This window comes from Corvus brachyrhynchos, unplaced genomic scaffold, assembly GCF_000691975.1.
Source record: "Corvus brachyrhynchos isolate BGI_N302 unplaced genomic scaffold, ASM69197v1 scaffold18, whole genome shotgun sequence".
In the NCBI taxonomy this organism is placed as follows: domain Eukaryota; kingdom Metazoa; phylum Chordata; class Aves; order Passeriformes; family Corvidae; genus Corvus; species Corvus brachyrhynchos.
The window spans coordinates 2146095-2164117 of NW_008246064.1; the positions used below are offsets into that span (position 1 = coordinate 2146095).

General features: G+C 39.3%; 1 protein-coding gene across 1 annotated transcript in view; it reads right to left on the reverse strand.

Moving 5' to 3' along the window:
- Window positions 1-18023, reverse strand: part of ADCYAP1R1 (ADCYAP receptor type I) — a 105405-nt gene that overhangs the window by 5225 nt on the left and 82157 nt on the right. Inside the window, exons 11-12 of the mRNA XM_017746765.1 lie at window positions 16826-16917; window positions 3344-3427 (exon numbers count right to left, since the gene is read on the reverse strand). Coding sequence (XP_017602254.1) covers window positions 3344-3427; window positions 16826-16917 — 176 coding nt within the window. The remainder of the gene's footprint in view (window positions 1-3343; window positions 3428-16825; window positions 16918-18023) is intronic.

Consider the following 18023-nt stretch of genomic DNA (forward strand, 5'->3'; position numbering starts at 1 on the left):
ACATTATTTATACCTGAGTAATCATGTAATTAGTTTGTAGAAACTTAAAATATAGTGCCATCATCAACTTAGTTGAGATGTTGTCTTCAATATGGTCATAAAAACGAGGCAGAAAATGCATTAAATAACACATTCTGAAGTTTATAGATTATTAAGATCTATAAAGAGGAAAAGAAGATTTTAATGATAAGAAAAAACTTGAGAGATATTAATGCCTGCATGGATGATGATGAAGAATTGCTTTTTTTCAAGAACACTGGGAAGAGAGAAGACTTAAAGAAGGTTTTGTGAGATGTCTAAGTTTATGTGCAGCGGGGAATGAAAATCTTAAATGACATAATGGAATTCTCAGGAGTGTTACAGCCAAAGATATTCCTCCTCTTTTCTTTCCCCACTCTTTCAGACAGAGAAGAAACCTGGGGGGTGAAGCTAAAAGTTCTGAGGACAATGATCATTCAAGTGGCTGTTTGAAAGATAATGTTCTCCAAAAGGTCTAGTGAAAGCCTTGTTCAGATTTCCCCACAGAGAAGAAAGTCTTAGGTTTTTTTTTAAAAAAAGCTATTTGAATATCAATTTTTGTTGAGGCTGACATTCTGTTTTCTAGCTCTTATTTTCCTTAAAAACACTTCAAACATAAGACTTTCTCCAGTAGCATGGCTATGAATGTGGATTTTCCATGAAGTGTTAGTACAAACAAACAGATAGCAGAGTCCTCTGTTTTCCCTCAGTCCTCTATTGAAAAATGAAATGAGAACTTTATGGTAAAAGAAACACAAAGTAGGAAGGTTGTCTAATTTGACCAGTATTTGAAGGAATCATGCTTTTATTTTTCCATTGCACACTTATTAAGGAGACTGCTTAAGTCTCAACCGCTCACCCTTGTTGAGATAAAAAAATCAAAAAAGAAGCAAAAGTCTCCAAACCACAGACTTTGAAGTAAGATTATATTGTTGTTTTGCCATTTAGTCCCACGTCTCAGAAATAAGAGAATTGCCCAGTTTAAAAGCTCTCTTAAGTGAAATACTTTGATCAAATATAAACTTCTGCAATGAAGACATCAAGGTCTCTAGTCCTGCAAAGCAACATTCACCTCACCAAGGTTTGGACATACATAGTGTAGATATTGATAATGAAATTATTTTAAAAATGTCTCTAAAGTCACTGCAGAGAAAATTAGACTTTTAAAACATAATTCTTGTGTGCTACAGATGTCTCTTTAACAAGAGGTGACTCCTGTTGTAAACCCTGTGGGTACTGAGTACATCTATTAATGTATACTTTGATTAACTTAATGCTTTGACATATCTGCAATGATGGCATCTATTTTTAGTTAAATTAAATCCACACTTACATTCCCTTTATTCTTTATGAAGAGCAAGAAGCACTGACACACAAGGACAAATCCTCTGCCCCTAAGGAAGTTCTTATCACATCCTAAATCTATTAATTGACCTCAAAAGGAACCAGGACTGAGTTTGTCATAGAAATTGCTGCCCTGTTGATTTGTGAAGTTTAGATTAGAGGAACCCAGTTTCTCTGGCCAAAGGTACATATTCATCATCTCCATGATAAATGTGTGCAAAAAATAATCATAACAGGATTTCAAATAGAAGGATAAAGAGCAAACCATGAAGGCACAGGATGTCATTAGAATGAAATGCTCAACACAGCTCATGTTTAATAAACTGAAGAATCTATTTTATCACAAAATGCTCAACATATTAAAACAACTTTCAGGAACCTCAGTAATTTCCCTGACAGATCTTTTCCAGTCTTTCCCAAAAATTTAATTAGGCCTGTAGGATCACTTCCAAAAGACCTGAGGAAATACCTGAACACAGTAAGTGATTCCAGGTTTTTAATTTTTCCATCTCCAGAGCAAGGACTTGAAAAAGAGAAAAGCTTACCAAGACTTTCATACTTTAACACACACAAAAAATAGGTTTAAATACCTCCTGTTGAGGCTGAACTCTTCTTGCCCTTGACTAGGCAGAGGATTTCAGCTTAGAGAGTTATCAGTCTCCCATCTTTCAGAAACGCTGCATTTAATATGAAATTTGGTTCTCTGCAAAGGCCCAACATGACATCTGTGCTGCATCAGGATGTCCACTAAGCAGCAAACTTTATATTTCAAACTATTTCCTCCTAAACCTAACTCCTAGTTTTACCTAACTGTTCTTAGTCTTCAGCTGCTCTCTGTGTAGAATATGGAGCTGCTGTTTTCCTCTCCTCTATTTCTATCTGCTTTTGCAGAGTTCCAGTCTGTTGAGTGAATATTTTTCAGCATCTTCATTGGTCTATTTCTTAAATACCTCAAAGAGATATGAAAGCATATGAAAAATTCACTTTAATGTTTTTTCTAACTAAAAAAACCCATAACTATATATGCAGTTAAATTATAAAATAATATTTTTTTCCTTAATGGTGTCAAAGATAACTACTAAATATTCTTTAGCAAAATCCTGGAGTGTTTGGTCTGTGTGTGAGGACATCTCTGAGTGTTGATTCACACTTAAAAAAACTGCCGTGAAATTCAGGAGACTGACCATCAGAAAACATCTGAAATTGCACCTCATCTAAACAAAATGAGATGATGACCTTGAAGCTCTTTTCCATCCCTAATGACTCCAGGAATCTGTGAAAACCTGTGGGTTATTTGTGCCAGGAGCAAGGAGTCAGGTGGACTATGGGATGGTGATTAATTCACACAACTCTTGGCTGAATGGCATTTATTCATTCTTCTGGATGCCTCACTCTATATTTGGCAATGATATTTGACAATGTTGGACTGAAGGTGATGATCATGGACGTCTTTTCCAACCTCAATGATTCTATAACTTCTGATAGACACAATTCATTTTGATATTAGGTCAACTTTAGCCTTTCCTCACACCTGGGTGTTTATTAACTTCACTCAGTGCAATGAACAGAAGATGTTTTATACCCACTGAGTGTCTGATTGACTCAATCTCACCCAGTTTTTCTAGGAAACTTTCAGGTGAAACATTTTCTCTCAGTATGAAGGTTCTCACCTTTTTGCTGTACAATAAAGAGCAGCTATTAATTCTGTACAGATACTACCCAAAACCATAAATAGCATCAGCCGTAATTACAAAAAAAAAAAAAAAAAAAAAAAAAAAAAAAAAAAAATTAAAACAACCTTCAAATCCTCAATTGTGGTGCATCAGCAAAAGCACAGAACAAGAACAAAAAAATTCTACATGCAACAAGAACTAAATGAATGCTTTGCTCTCTGGTTACTTCCCCTCTGCTCTCATCCATTCATTTAACTGCAACATGCGTCACACACACACAGTAATGTCACAGGAGTGCGTACACTTACAGGGTAATGGTTGATAGTTCTGACATCTTGCAAGAGTGCTGGTTAGCCCTCTTAGGCTTACAGTAGCATTTCTGAACGCAGCTGCTAAATATGACAAGATTAGCATTTTTTTCAGCATATTGTGAACAGGCCAAGGTAGGTCACTTTCAACACATTTCATGAGACACGTCACAAAGATGGAAAGCGGACACGACAGAATGGAGTCACAGCACGAACCAGCTGCTTGACTGAAGCAGAAATTAAAGAATTAACTAAAATCAAAATGCATTGGCTGTTGCTGGCTGTTGTGATGTGCTGATTCACAGACAAACCAAAACTCGAACACCCTGAAGGCAGGCGGGCAGCGCTATGCATCCAAAATGCACACGACCTGTGCAGTCTGGCCTTGTACAGAGGGTAACAGAACAATATATTAAATGAAAGTTGACTGCATGCTCGTGGAGAACAATCAGAGAGTAACATAAACTTGTAGGATGGGGATCAATCTAAGGTGAATTGGATCAGGTATTCCTGATTTTTATTGTAATGTGGATCCCTTCTTTTTAGCAGAGTTCTAGTAAGGACACCAAAGCAGTTTTTCATCCATCATCCTTGGTGATGGGGAGGGAGCTCAGAATGGAATCTGCATGACTGGCTGGTAATTTTGGAGGTACCACTTATTTTTTGTCACATACACTGAGACAGTGTGGTCATCAAAGCAACAGGCTCATACACTGTGGAGCAGGACCTTGATCCCTGCATGTTGGATTCTAGGAACAGCTGCTACAGAGAACAAAATAGCTGCTTTACAACCAGCCAGGAGAGGCTGATTTAAATCAGCCACTAAGAAGGGTAATCTGAAACACGGAAAGGCATTTGGAGGGATCCTATAAGAGATTTTATATCTGTTACGAGGGGCTGAAAACCATGAGAATTGAAAATAATGATTTCTTGTCGACTTTCAAGGGGAGAAGTTTTGTTTTGTTTTCAACATGTGGTTATTTTGGTGGGATTCACCTCAGGAAAGGTTGGATGTTTACAGTATGGATGTCTAAGTAAAATGGACCCTGAGAATCACCAGAATAAATAGCTGAGAGAGAAATACACACTTACTGGCCAGGGTACATCTGACCTGTTTTAGATGTCCACTCTAGGATGGGATGAACACCCCACATCACTGATTGAACCTCCATTAAACTATAAAGGATAATATGTTGATTTTTAAATTAATTGCCTTCAAGGCAAATATTTAAGCTTGTTCAAACAAACCAAACTCTGTTTCTGTTACACAGTCTAAGATCTGTGTTTACAACTCATGGAATTTATAATCTGAACAGTAAACCAGGATAAATTGAAAGCTTACTAAATTTCTCCCCACTTTTAACTCCTTTAAGTCAATCCCCATTACTGGAGTTATGTTTTGTTTCCTTTTGGATAATTAAAGCCTGATAACTGCGTTGTTTTTAAATATTACAGCATAAGACCTGGAAAAAACACAGTCTTGTGGCATGCACACATCCAGAAAATAGAAATAGTAACTTGTTTCAACTCGTAAAATGAATTTCATTTCTCGGATGTTGCTGAGGAAGTAAATATGAAAGTGACTGCTCCTTTTACACTACAATTTCTGTGCTAAATTTTTCAACCACCTGTTTTTCACAGAGCTGAGTTGGGCATTAATTGTCAGCTAAGACTGAACAGAAATGAGGAAGGAGGTTTTAGAGATAGTTACATTTTACTTTGACTGAGGCTTTCAGAAGTGACTACGGATTTTGAGTGCCACTCATTTTTTTGATCACTTGATCTGAAACACATTTCTCAGACCAATTTTTACCACAAGGGGGCTGCTCAGCCTGTGTTGAAAAGCAGCATTTACAAGGCATATTAAGGTACAGAACCTGAAAATGAAACATCTAAAAATCAATAATCACTTTTAAAAGTCTTAGCCATGGGTTGTTGTAGGGGGTTGTGGTCTTCAATGATATACTTAATGTTGCTATGGCAACCTAGAAATAAATTCCCATCCATGTTTCCTTTACTGCTTATGCCCTGTTTTATTTGACAGGAATTGATTTTTTTAATAGGTTTTCCTGGTGAATAGACCTAATGTGACAGCACTTGGTATTTACTAGAATTATTGAAAAAAAACAGACTTGATTTTGAAAATATTATCTAAGGATTAACTGCTGCTCCCCACCCACTGAGGGGATACTTACACACAGGTTTGGGATGGAAAATATTGCTAGCACTTTTTAGGAAAACCTTAATATTTTAAGTGCTGTTAGCACTTATTTTCTGCCATTTCTAATTTAGGTAGAGTCATCTCTCTGATATTGAATGGTGTAAAATGTCCCAAATCTTTAGAGTACAGAATTTAGAGATGTTTTCTTTCCTTTCTCCCTCCTCTTTTATTTTTTAAACCTTATTTATTTATTTATTATCAAAGTACAGACGTTGGTGGAAGGAAAGGGAGAAAAAGAGAAGAGACAGAGGAGGCAGGAACCAGAAAAAAAAAATGGAGGAAAAAATAGACAAATATAAGAAAATGAATAGGAATGAGAGCATGGCTATGAAAACACTACACAAATCAGGGCAGGATCCTCAGACCTCTGTAGGCACACAGAGAACGGAATTGGTCACATCTAACTCTACGTGCCAGAGACAAATTTCGAACTGAACTATCATCTTGAGCTCACTCAATCATGGAAAGAGCAGGGACTTCCAGGCTGAGCTGCCCTGTGTGACAGAGGCATCTAAGCCATAGGGGATGCTCTGTCTGACGGAGGTGCCCTGGTCTCCCCGAGTGACCATAGACGACGACTGGACTGCTCAGATTGAGTACGAGACTTTAGACAGCTAAAGGCAAACAAGCTGAGTCTCACCGCAAGTGTCCTGGGCAGGGACTGCAGCTGCATCTGGGAGGAAGAGGGAGGGTGCTAGGGTGGAAGGGGAAAGAAAAGGTTAAACATTCCCGGGAAGAAATGAGCAATGGATGATGTGGCTGAAGGCCACACTGCATCAGACCGAACACCTGGACGTCTGGCGAGTCAATGCAAATGAGAGAGAACACAAGTCTGAGGCAAAAGGAGTTGCAACTCAATTCTAGATGTCTCAGAGGTGCTTAAGAGGAGTGAAACAAGCATGCTGATCCAGGGGAAGGAGGTTATGCTGCATTATCCAGGCCAAGTATATCCATAATGAAAATGGTCAGGGTTCTGAATTTAGGTCACTACCAGCACTCAGGGAATGATGGAGTTTGTGCCTTGTCTCTGAATGTGCTGAACGGGAATCCTTTGGGAAACGCAATAAAGGTAGAACTTGATTCATGCAAATTAAAACTGCGCCTCGTGACGAATCTTTGTGCAACCTGCTCCATTCATTCTATGTAACCTCACCACGAGTAGGATTGGCAACTGTGTAGTAGCAGGAGAAGGAATGCAGAAACAAATCAATGAAGTAAAGCATTGAAAATACAGTAGAAAGTTAACCAAAGTGGAAGCAGAGAGATTGTATGGGAGAGAGAGGAGAAAATTGAAAAGTGGATCCGTATAGTATATTATTTATATCACACACCCACTTCCCCTCAGCTGATCCTGCTCTAGGCTGGGGGACTTTTCCTTGCTGCTCAGTAGCTGAGGATTCCCTGAAGCTGCACTTGTTTCCCTTCCAAAACACCGACCACATTTACAAACCCCCTGCCCTTACAGAGCAGATGGAAACAGTTTGGACATCAGAACTCGTTCTGCGAGCAGCAATCAGACTCTACAATTCCATCACCCTGCAGTGGCTGCAGCTCTGACCCACTGTGTGCAGCCAGAGTCATTCACCCCTCATCCTGACACAGAATAAGCACAGGTGCTTCTCAGCAAAGTTTTTTAGTTGTATCTCCTCTATTTTTTGAGGTTAACAAAATAGCTGCGTGCCTTTTTCCTTGTCACCCCATGCCACCTTGGCAGTCACTGGTGAGAAACAGGCCATCAAGTGAGATTTACCTGACCTATTTTAAACTTGTTGTTTAAAGAGAAATAAGCTGTACTAAAGGATTCTATTCTCTGGACTGGGTAGGTCTCTACTGACTGTGGAAGGAGCCCACAGCAGGATTGTTTTATTAAATCAGATAGATCCCATGCTGTTGGGCTAAACATAAAACCAATGTTGTAGTCTTCATGAGAAAAAAAAAGAAACTCTGTTTCTCTAGCCTTTAACTGAAAAAAACCCCCAAATTCTTAGTCTTGTTAGCTAGAGCTTCACTTTTCCCTGCTAATGCAACCAAAATAAGAGGCTGAATCTGAATTAGTGCTTGCAGGTTAATGCTGTGGTTAAAACCAAATATTTAACAAAGATGAATTTGAACTGGAAATTTTTGTCCAGTAAATGCGACCCTTGAGCAGATCTGAGGCTTGAAGGTGAAACAGAATGGCCAAAGAGAGCCAAAAATCATGTCTGTAGTGCTCATTCTTGGCTTTTCTAACTTCTACAGAGCGGACATAAAAAGAAGGAGAACATCGCTTCTACACTTGGAGTTAAATAATGAAGAGATTAAGCTTAGTATTTGCTGGTGCTCTAGAGAATAAAGCTGGCAGCAGAGGGCAGAATTCTTCCAACAATAACAGCCTTTAAATGAACAGGAGCTTCAAGGTTCTGTGTCCTGATCCTTCCCCTGTGTTAACTCTGGAGCTCCTGTTTTACCGAGCTGGGTTATTCTCTCTGACTTCAGAGCACAGATCCAAGTCGAGCACTGTGGAATCATTCTGATGGAGGTGCAGTAACATAACTGTGGTGCAGCAGGCAATAGAATGTTCAAATAGAAAAATGTACCATGACAAATGAGATTCTTAAATGGTCTTGAATACATCACTGTTTCAAATGAAGAATGTGCATCTCCAAATCCAGGCATAAATATCTGAGAATGGGATTTAGCTCATTGTGAAAGATAGCAAATGAGCAAAGCCCACAGGTGTTTATTGTCCCAGGCTGACACAAGAAGTGCATTTTTAAGTCTTACAGACAGGTTTTGGTTCCTGTCAGCTGGCAGAGCTCAGCTCAGTATAACAACACTGAGTTAATATAATTTGAGCTCTGAAGCTTCGGTTACATTGTTTTGACTCACCTGCCTTACATGTTATACAATATCCCTGCAGATTCAAGGTACAACCCATCTCTACAACTCTCCTTAATGAAAAAAGAGAGCACTGCCTCTGTTAAAAAAGCCTGGGCTTGCAGATGTTTAATCAGCTGAACAACTCCTGTGTTTTCATTGGAAATATGAAGAGGAATTACAGTTTGGAAGTCTCTCAGTAATGATACAGGTGGGACTAAGACTGGGATATGAACTTTACACATGGCTTTGGATTGGTCCTGTCTTGAGGTAGTTTACATTTGTTTAAACCATCTTCACTGAGACTTAATTCAGTATTAAGCCACTGTAGCCTGGTGGCCTTTGAGGATGTTCTTTTACTCTCCAAGGCAGAGTTTGTTATTGGAAAACTGATTACTGTGATTCTGCACCACACAGTTCCTTTGACACACAGTGTTAGTCATGAGCTCCTCACAAGAAATTTGTCTATCCAGATCAAAATGCCTTCTGCACTGGGACAGTGCCATCTTTCTTGTCCCTTCCTTACCTCAGGCTGTGTAATTGCTTGGAGTACATCCTAAAATCTCTCCAGATGTAAAACTAACCCCACTGGATGTGGAATGTGCCAGCTGCTGAAGATAATAAATCAATGGCAAGGAGAAGCAGAGACACTGAGGGCAAAGTAAAACTTCTGTTGTCCTCAAATGATAGAGGCAAAAATGTGAATGGTGGGAAAAACTAACTGGAAGACCATGGATGCTGGTGGGCATCAAGCCTTGGTATAAATTGAAAGCACGTTCAGGATCAGAGATGCCAGAATGATTCCCCATTTCCTGCAGTCTCACATCAACTGCTGCATGACCAGTTGCTTCAGCTCCACCTTCAACTTTACATTAAGCAACTGATTCAAAGAATCAGAGGTGCAAACTGATTTGGGGACAAGTAAAAATTCAGATCTATCCCTTTCAGTCTAACAGTGCATTCAAACAGCAAACTCAGCTATGAGCAATGCATGAGGGAAAGGCCAAACAGCCAGAATGCTCTAATTTGGGTATTCCCTAGCTCACGCTAAATTTGAATCCTCTGAAAATTTTTCTGAATCTCCAAAGCCATTATCTTTCCCAGGATGTAAGGAAGCTACTCTGGTAAAAGATACTGCACCCAAATCCATGGGTAATTTGTAAAGATGAGTGGCCTTGGGCACTGGACGTTCCCTCTCCTGCTGATCTCCATGACAACTGAAGCTTATCAATACACATCAAAATTAGGTTATTCACTCTGACCAAGTGCGGTGACTTCAGAAGCACATTTGAGATCCCTTCTACATTTTCTTTCCAAAAGCTACCTTATTTTTGCTAATCAGGAAGCTCCAGTGTGTGGCAAAATTTACAATGTTACAGAAAATTCAGTGAAGTGCAGCCACTCTCCCTTTACAATATGAAGCTTTATATCGTGCACATTGCTAAAGTATTTGTGACCTTTTAAACAGCAAGGCTGGAACAATTTTAGATATCTAAAGTGTTTCAGACAGCACATGTGTGGGCAAAATCCTATATTTACACAGGCACCCTACAGACACAAGCACTTACCTATAAATCCCTCTGGCTTGGGTGTTCTGAGTTCTGTTCCACACCAGTTATGGCAATCAAGCCATGATGGCTTTGGTACTGTCTTTGAAAGGTGTTTAGATCTGAAATTTGCAGAGATATGCCACTAACGTTTCAATGGGAACTCATAAAAAGCTATTAGCCTTTTTTTGGCCCCTCAAACTCTATGGAAACAGGGCTGTTAGGGCTAATCCAGCCCTTGTTAGAACTGTTGAGAGTGCATCAAGCTTTACTGTGTTTTCTTAAGAAAAAAAAATGGAAAAATCATTTCTCTAAAGAGAATTACATTGTTGGATAAAACCTGGCATTATTCTCTCCCTCACTAACCTGCACACCTCCTTGATCTTTCAAGAGAAGGAGCATCTTTTAGTGGCTTCTCTTCTGATGCAAAATTGCTCTTTTTCAGTTCATGGCTTGCTCTTGTGACAGATGGGGCAAAAAAGTCCATGCTTTGCTCTTTTAGGATGCAGATTGTGGACAAAGAACTGTTCTCTAAGGCTGCCACAGATCATGGAGCCAAGGAGAAATTTTAAGTCATCATCAGAGAATTCTTACATGTGAAACCTAGGCAGATTTCAAAATATCATGGGTTCATCAAGAACAAAAATCACCGTTGTGTCCTTTTCTCTGTCTGTACACCCATTTAAACCATAAAATTTCCCATAAAAATGCCTTACAGCCACAGAAATAGTGTTTAAAGACAAAGTCATCCTATTTTTCAATACTACTGCAAAAGGAAAAAGGACAGGAGTCAACCTCCACCACACAGACACCACCTGTGCAGGCCAAGGCCTTGCACCCTAAAATCCACCTTTTAAATGTTTCCAAATAGCAGAAGCAGAACCCTTTTTAATGTTGCATTCATCACAGGTGATGTTGTAACCACAAGAAATAAGTTTTGTGATCCATGATTTCAAAATCAGATCCCACCAAAGCTCTGGTCAGGTGCTTGTATATCATTGGAAATGGAATGGAATTTCCTTTATAAATATTGATTTGCTCTTGTGGAATATCCCTCTGGCAAGTGGCCCATGGAATAACAAAAGCCCTTTCAAGGTAGAAATAGTTTTAGGTCTAATCTCACCATTTATGTAAGAATGTAAAGGATGCACTGGATGACAGGACAGCATTAAGGTTGGGAAAGTAGATTTGACAACCATAAATTCATCTTCCTGCCCTTGCCACAGGCACCTGAGGGATTTAGGTGCATTTTACCCTCAGTTGTTCAGTAGCAATAACAGCTCACAGGAACATTATAAACACACTAAATATTCTGTGCTGTTTGATTTTACAGCAATAGAAACCACAGATAATCAAAGCAGAACTGGGCTTTTGATTATTTTATCTGAAAATAAATAAATCCCTGTTAATTATACTCCTGCTAATTATAGTACACAGCCTACATGATCTTACATTCCTAATGAGTACGCTCAGTTTTTTTCCAATCCCTACCTGAAAAGATTGGCACAAATGAACACCCCCCTCCTCCCCAGCCAAAAATTCCAAAATAAAAAAACAACCAAAAAAATCAAATCAGCACCCAAAATAACAATTTGCCTTGGGCAGGGTACATGAAAAGTACAGTAGTGAATGAGCACATTTTTTTCTAGAGCTTTAAATAAATCCATCAAGAATTAGTGTCGATCAAAGCAGCAAGTATCTACTCCCCTGGCATTCCTTAGAAATGAGCACTAGGTCCTTGCTGATCATGCACTGACATCAAATGACCATCATCTGTGTTTTCCAGTTTGTTTTCCTGTGGTAGAAAAGGATTAACCCAAGGACACGAGTTCCTTTCGTTGCTGGGTCGTTGGGCATCCCAGCACCCAACTGGCAGTACCTGGGGGTCAGAAATTGCAGTGTCTTCCTAGAGAACACACTGTCCATCCAACATCTGCCATTTGCTGGTCAAAAAATGAGCCTTTTGGCACCAAGGCACCCTGTCAGTAATCATCAATTCTGGCAGTCTGAGCACTTGCAGCAAGACAAAGCGGCAGCAGAATGAATCACTGCGTGTCCAGTGACTTTGGAGGTGAATTTTAGAGGAGTGTTGTTTACCAAAACATCTGGGTTACAACATTGCTTTTGCTGCCCTAACCCTCTAGGTTGCACCATAGGTAAAATCATACCTACCTATGATATATGCCATGATTCTCCTTTCTTTCCAGCAAGATGCTGATTGGAGGAATAACGTAGACCTGAATTAGCTAGATATATATGTGGGGTTTATTTTCTTTTCATTGAGTTTTCAACATGTGATACAAAATTTATGAAGAATCTGTCAAAGCAAAAGCAGAAACAAGCTTCCCCCTCCCAAATTATACCAGTCATGATAAACTGGAAATCAGAATAAAATAAAAAGAGGATTTTTTTCAGTTATATGTGCTTGATCCTTGAAAATGAATGAAGAAGCAAAGACTTGATGGAAACGTGTGGGTCTTTTTAATCTTATGGGTTATTCCAGCATGCATCTACATCATGCACCCACTAAATATTGTGGTGTTTTATGGTAGTGATGCTGATGATTTTCTCTCTAGAGTGAATATTTCAGCAATGCAGCAATGCTCATGAAAATAACAGTGTGGATTTAGGCTTTGTGTAGGCATTTCTGTAGAACTATGGCTTTTTTTGGGGGGAGGTGATGTACTCTCTCTACAACAATTTGACCAAAACCAGGATGCCCGAAAACAGATTCTGACATACCAGGTTACACGTTGTTGGCTGGATTTTTCACAGTAAAAATAGTGAAGTCTTGCCAGACTAGTTTATTATCCCTTTCCTAAAAGTCCAGAGAAAGAACTGATAGATGATAAATCCATGCAAATAATGTGGGCCTGATGTGCTGCTCTGTGTGCTGAAACAGCCACTGCAGGGTTGTGAATAAATGTTTGTGGTCCCCAGGCCTGTGAGATCCCATTTAATTCATGGACTCCTGGTGTGGTGCTCCTTGGCTCTCGGCACATGGGGTAACTATCCCTAAATAATCTGCTACTTCTTCAAAATAGCTACAAACTGCAATTGGAGATTGCTAAAAATCAGGGGGTTCTTTCTGTTTGGAATCACGTTAATTAATTTATAGCTGGATGGAAAATATAGATACTAATTCAAGACTTGGTCAGTTTTTCCGTGAGATTAAATAGGACTTGTCACAAGGAGAAATGGCTTTAAATGGAATTTAAACTGTGAGGGTGGGGAGGCCCTGGCACAGGGTGCCCAGAGAAGCTGTGGCTGCCCCTGGATCCCTGGAAGTGTCCAAGGCCAGGCTGGATGGGGCTTGGAGCCTCCTGGGATAGTGGAAGGTGTCCCTGCTCATGGCAGGGGTGGCACTGGATGATTTTAAGGCCCCTTCCAACCCAAACCATTTTATGCCTGTAACCGTGGCACATTACTGCTGTTTATGATACTCATTCACCAGATGGGGTGAGAACCTCCCTGAACTATGCTAATAGCTGTCTTAATTCCTTTAAGAATACTATCAATTGCACTTTATGCTTCCCCACCACCTGGGAGTCTCAGAACTTCTCACTCAGATAAAAATCTATTTAAATTGCATTACTGATCTTGCTTCTGTTCTATGCTTAATTTGGGAGAATTATTCAAGACTGACATAAGATTAACTGAAACTAGGCACGTTTCAAGAAAAAACTTCTGCCTCTGGCACTCCTCACACTAAAAAGTAACTAATGGTTAGGATGACTATTGGGAGGAAGCATGAAAGTTTCTTAGAAAAAGAACCCAAAATAATAATAAAATTAAAATGATCATTAAAAGGGTGTCTTCTGTTCCTTTTTGAATTCCTACCTCAGCTGCTTAGGCATTTTGATGAATCTAGCCCCCAGTATTTTCAGCCTTAAAGAGGAGTTTCTATCGAAAACATCAGTGAAAGAAAGATGGAGTTGTTGCTCTCCCAGAACCTGGTGGGTTTTTGGGGTCTTGGGCTGAGATGGGATCAGCAGCATGCAGGCAGCTCTGAGGGGAGCTAAAGCATGAGGAAAGGTTGAGTAGGCATGAGACTGGCAATGAATGACTGAACACACAAACTGATGAAATGGAAGTTTATAACCACGGAAGCACTTGGCCACTCCCGAAAATTCTTAGGAATTAGCGACATGTTCCAGGTTTTTGTCAGCCTAAAGGCATTGTTTCACACAATGAGAGAATTAGAGAGAATTTTGTTTATGGGAGTAAAGCGCTTGTAAAGCGTGGCAAATGATACAAATGATTGTTTGATTTATTTTAAGGCAAATCTTAGATTCTCCAGTGGCTACACGGCATTAATTAAGCCTCAGTTCCCCTGCAGTGCTCTCTTCTGCCACGGTCCTGTCATAGCTCCCAGCTAACTTCTCCAGTGGGAGAGTTTAATAATGAATGCACAGTGGTAGCAATATATGATTAATCTTTGAATTTAAGCCCACCCCCAGGGCTTTCAAAATCAAATACAGGCTTAAGTGCTTTGCAGAACCACCACCACTGTGTCTATGAAGTAGAAGCAGAGGCAGATTTGTCTAACAAAAATAGTCATTAAAAGGACCTGGACCTAAATATGTGCCAAACATATAAAAAAAGAAATCCTCCTCAAAGTCAGTAGCCAAGTTTTTGGGGTCTTTCATTTTCTTTTTTGAAAGGGAAGTCCCAGCTGGCTAAAGGGTTATTCCAAAAAAATGGAGGACTGATATTAGAATGAGTCTCAATCCCTGCTGCAGATCCACGTGGTATTACCTTCAGAAACAGGCTGAAAGTCCTTCCTCAACCTCATTGTTCCTCATCTACTAAAGGGAAAGTGCTTAAAGATGTTCTGGAATAAAGATCTGGATGAGGAATTTGATGGAATGATGCTGTAATAGGTTGAAACAGCAAAATTGAACATGGAAAATGCTTAATATGAGCCACAGTCTAAATGTGAGATATTTCAATATGGTGACAGAACCAGATTATGATCTACCGTTTTCCTTCCTCGCAAGCTCTCTTTTTACAGGGTATATCTGCACAAATATTGACGCTGTCTGGTGTATATCTGCACAGAATTATTAATTTCACTCCTTTTTATTGTTCCTGTGTGAACTTTTCTGCTGTCAAATCTGTTTGGATAAACAACACTCCACTCTGTAACACATACATCAATGCGAGATCGATTTATACACACCCAGTTATAAAAGTTGCAAAAAAAATGAGAAAAAAATAATGGCAGCGAATGAAACAGAAAATATGATGTTTTCTCTTGGTTTTGGTGGCTAACTATACACATAGGAAAAACACCAGCAAAACCCAGTCACCATATTGATCCAAGATGATGAGGATGTTTGATCATTAACAATCCAGTTAAATCTTTGGAGCCCATGGCATGCTTTGCTTCATACGTGAGATGTGCAGCAGACACCAAACATGCACTTAAAAATTCAGGCTCAGAACGAGCTCTGCACATCTTGGGTGTTAGTTCCAATCTAAGACTCAGGGAGGACTTCCCAGCAGCACATCCATGGGAAGCCTTCATGCAAGCCCTAGGCAGACCATGCACAAGTTAACCTAGTCACTAACTCTCATCCTCAGCTTTATTTCTGAGATAAATCCACCTGAAGAATCATTTTAAAGCATTATTTTTTGCTGAGGAAACACGTTTTAGAGTAAGATGCAAGGGCAGGGCTTTCAGTAAGTGGATGTCTGGCTACAGACATGAAAATCAATGTAGAAAATATTATTATTTAATGCAAATCTAAACTAGATAATGGGGGGGGGGAGGGGGGAAGAAAAATAGGCATCTGGAGGACGTATTTTTCCCTGAAAATTGCCATTTAGATAGATGACATCATTATACTATGATTGCGGTCACTTAGGGTGAAACTAGTCACTGGATAATTGTATTTGCTACAAAATAAGCACCTCCTACTTTACCCCAACACCTTTTAGTTTTATTTAAGGTGCTCATGGTTTGTCTATTTTCATCAGGAATTTAGTACTAAATTAAATAGTCCTACCTATGTTTATGAGTACAAAAAACCACTCAAGCTCACCAAAAAATCGCAACATCAAATGTGTGTTGAGTTTAGGCCAACACCAAATGTGGTGGCACATATCCTACTTATTCCAGAGGATTATGTAATTTTGATAAGGAGAATGACTGCATGCACTCAAAATGATAAAGACGACCACCTCAACTGGCCAACCTCTGCCCTCTTATGAGGCGGAAACTAATAAAAAGGATTCCAGCTTAAAAAAATATATATAAATCACAAAGCTACAAACATCTAGAGGAAAATTTTAGGATTTGTGTGCATTTTAAAAAAATTTTAGGGGTGTGTGTGTGAAATGTTTGGCTTAAGTGGAATGCATTTAAATTTTCAAGAAACGTGGGCATAAGCAGCTCTAGGGGATCTTCCTAAATTATAATTCAGCCTAAAGTTAATTTAACCTTTTCACCAAATTTCATTGATTTCAGTGAACTTTGAACCATGTCCTGGAACTTATGAAGCACAGCAAACCATCCCATGAATATAACAACAATATTTCTACCTCGACAATATGTTAATTTTTAGATAACTGACCTGTAAAAACTCTAGATTTGGTTGGGGTTTGTTTTTAATCTTGTATTTATGCTTTTTTTATAGGTCTTTTAAAGAAAGGTGAAAGCTGGCACTAAAATGCACTTTCACGGCTGGTGGATTGAAAAATTCAAGTAAAAATCAACCAAAGTAATTTAATAGACCCTGCAACTCTTTTCAAAAATCAGCCAAATTCAGCTGAAGTGTCTTTTTTTCACTTTGTGGTTTTTTTCCTATGTGTATATCAGTAATTTAAATTGATTACTGCTTTATTTGTACTTACAAGTAAATGCTGGATTCATTGCCCCCGATATCAGGTGACTGGAGTTTCTGCACAAGTATCACAATTATGCCAATAAAAAGCACAAAGTTTATCTAAGGGGGGAAAAAAAAAGGAAAAAATTGTGACTATGACATACTTTTACGAAGTATGAGAATGAGACATTCCCCGTGACTTGCTGGTTACATTCCCTTTTTCTTCTCCAAACACCAGTCTAAAAGTTTTATAAGGTCAGTAGTTATGGGGAAAGTCCCCAAAGGTTTTATCACCCCTTTTACAGGTAAAAATACCCCCTTGCTGCAGCTAAAATGAGGCAGAATTTCTGCAGTTTCAAGCACAAGAGAAACAAAAATGGAAATGTTTCAACATTTTTCATTATCAACCTGTGCAGAGTAAAAGGAGAGATCCCTGCACATAAAAATCACAAAATAAAGACCTCAGAGTAAAGGCATTTTTAACTCCCACTCTCTGAACCAAAGGACTTCTCAGTTTAGCAGTGTCCATTGGTTTTAAAAACCTGGAGAATGATAGAATTAGTTTATTTCAATGCTTGGGCTTGAGATTTGGCTGTCACCAGCTCCATAGCTTCTTAAAGCCTGAGCAGTGGAAATTTAAGTCGGGCCATTATAAAATCTTACACTCCTATAGGGAGACCAGGAACTAGATATGAGCATCTTTTCCAGGAATTTCTATCTGGTCACAGGACTACAAAGGGATGGAGAAGCCCAGTCATCCCTTGCTGGTTGCTTGGTTCTTTAATGCCTTCCATAGAAACCAGGTTTAACTGATTCCCCAAGTAGAAGGTGTCTGTAAAACATGGAAATTCACACATGGACAAAAGCCTTGGATCATTAAACCATCTCTGTTTTGGTGCTGAAATTGGCTGAATTATCTTTGATTTACCCGAAGATTGCTGGACTCTACAGAGCTGTCCAAAGACTTTAAAGGAGAAATACCAAACCTGATAAAACCTCCTGTTTTACTGGTTACCTGTGAGCTGGATGCCTGAATTCCCACAAAAGTCACTGAAAACCTGCCAAATTTTGTCCCTGGAGTGTGGAGAACAACTGAGGGTGCCCTGAATGAGACACATGTGGCAAGCCTGATGGACTTTCAGGCACCACTGACCATATTGCCCAGGGGCTCAATTTATTTTCCTAACTGCAGGAGAATAACAGCATTTTAAAATTCCCATATTACT